General features: G+C 41.9%; 1 protein-coding gene across 1 annotated transcript in view; it reads right to left on the reverse strand.

Moving 5' to 3' along the window:
- Positions 1-5: 5 nt before the first annotated feature.
- LOC107199392 (circumsporozoite protein-like) overlaps positions 6-2243 on the reverse strand; it is a gene marked incomplete at its 3' end in the record, with an annotated part of 6521 nt that continues 4283 nt past the window's right edge. Inside the window, exons 5-6 of the mRNA XM_015616717.3 lie at positions 2158-2218; positions 6-708 (exon numbers count right to left, since the gene is read on the reverse strand). Coding sequence (XP_015472203.1) covers positions 6-708; positions 2158-2218 — 764 coding nt within the window. The remainder of the gene's footprint in view (positions 709-2157; positions 2219-2243) is intronic.

Consider the following 2243-nt stretch of genomic DNA (forward strand, 5'->3'; position numbering starts at 1 on the left):
CTTGGAAGGGACCTTAAACCCCAGCAATTCCCACCCCATCCATGGGCAGGGACAGTTATCCCAAAGGTGGGAGGAATTCCATCCCCAAATCCCAGTCCCTCCATGGGGGATTCCCTGGGATTCCCGGTGGGATTCCCTGGGATTCCCGGTGGGGTTCCCGGTGGGATTCCCTGGGATTCCCAATGGAATTCCCGGTGGGATTCCCAGTGGGATTCCTGGTGGGATTCCCGGTGGGGTTCCTGGTGGGATTCCTGGTGGGGTTCCCGGTGGGATTCCCTGGGATTCCCGGTGGGGTTCCCGGTGGGATTCCCGGTGGGATTCCCGGTGGGATTCCTGGTGGGATTCCTGGTGGGATTCCTGGTGGGATTCCCTGGAATTCCCGGTGGGATTCCCTGGGATTCCCGGTGTGATTCCCGGTGGAATTCCTGGTGTGATTCCTGGTGTGATTCCCGGTGGAATTCCTGGTGGGATTCCTGGTGTGATTCCTGGTGTGATTCCCGGTGGAATTCCCGGTGGGATTCCCTGGAATTCCTGGTGGGATTCCCTGGGATTCCCGGTGGGGTTCCCGGTGGTACCTCGTGCTCCAGGGAGCTGTACTCGCCCTCGGTCTGCTCGCGGATGATCACCAGGTCCAGGTTGTTGTGCCGGGTCTGGTACCCCGGGAGGCTCTTGACGTGCACCACGTTGGCAAACAGGTCCAGCTTCCTCCTGGGGCATGGGGACACTGTCACCTGCTGGGGACAGGCTGGGGACAGGCTGGGGACAGAGTGTCACCTCCTGGGGCATGGGGACAGCGTGTCACCTGCTGGGGACAGGCTGGGGACACTGTCACCTGCTGGGGACACAGCTGGGGACAGGCTGGGGACACAGTGTCACCTCCTGGGGACACGGCTGGGGACACCCTGCTGCAGGGACAGCTCCTGGCATTGTCCTGCAGGAGTTGAGCTTCTCATTAACCCATTAATTATTAATTAATGGGGTTTCCCCTCTGCAGGGACAGCTCCTGGCATTGTCCATCAGGAGTTGAGCTTCTTATTAACTCATTAATTATTAATTAATGGGGTTTTTCCTCTGCAGAAATGGCTCCTGGCATTGTCCCTCAGGAGTTGATCTTCTCATTAACTCAATTATTAACTAATTGGGTTTTCCAGCTCTGGAAAACTCCAGGATTTCCAGGGAACCAGCATCAGCCAACAGGGGCAGCTCCCGGCTACGGAGTTTTGCCTAGCAATAACTCATTAATTATTAATTAATAATAACTCATTAATTATTAATTAATGTTTTTTTTCCCCACTGATTGTTCAGTGGGAATTTCCAGGGAACCAGGATCAGCTCCCAGCCATGGAGGATCCCTGAGGAGTTTTGCTTCCCAATTCATCAATTAAATCTATTATAAACCAAATCTAAAATAATTAAATATTAATTAATATTTCCATAAATTCATATTAAAGATTAATATATAATATCAATAACTAATATAATAACAAACCAGCATATTAATAGAATATAATAGTATATCAATATGTATTATTAATATATTAATATGCAATATAAAATTATATATAATTATATAATTATATATTATAATTATACAATATAATATATATTATTATATATTATAAACATATAATATATATTATTATATATTATAAACATATAATATATAAAATAATCTATAATATATATTAGTATATAAATAATATACAATAAACATATATTTACTATAATTAATATTAATTACTTAATATAAAATTTTTATTATAATTAATACTATATTAACAATATATAATAATATCTAATAATATACCATATTATATTAATAGTGTATTATTAGTATATTAGATTAATTGTATATATTATATGCAATTAAATACAATATATTGCCATTACTATATTATTAATAAAATATTAATATAACTACAATAATACGTTGTTATTATATTAATAATGAAAAATTAATGAAATATATAAAAATATTAATGCATCTATATAATGTTGATAAATATTAATTATCATTAATTAATTATATTAATAATTACTAATATTTAATTATTAGCTTTCCCCCCCACTCCAGGTCCCACCCCCCTGCAGACCCCCAGGGCCAGCTCAGGGCTGTCATTAATTAGTGATTAATTAAGGCCTGTGCCAGCCCCTCACCTGAGCCTCATGTCGTAGGACGCCAGGTCTCCCTTGTACTCCATGGGCGTGTGGATCTTCCCTGCGGGACAGAGCGGGGTCAGAAC

Source organism: Parus major, unplaced genomic scaffold (assembly GCF_001522545.3).
Source record: "Parus major isolate Abel unplaced genomic scaffold, Parus_major1.1 Scaffold647, whole genome shotgun sequence".
NCBI classification, from domain to species: Eukaryota; Metazoa; Chordata; class Aves; order Passeriformes; family Paridae; genus Parus; species Parus major.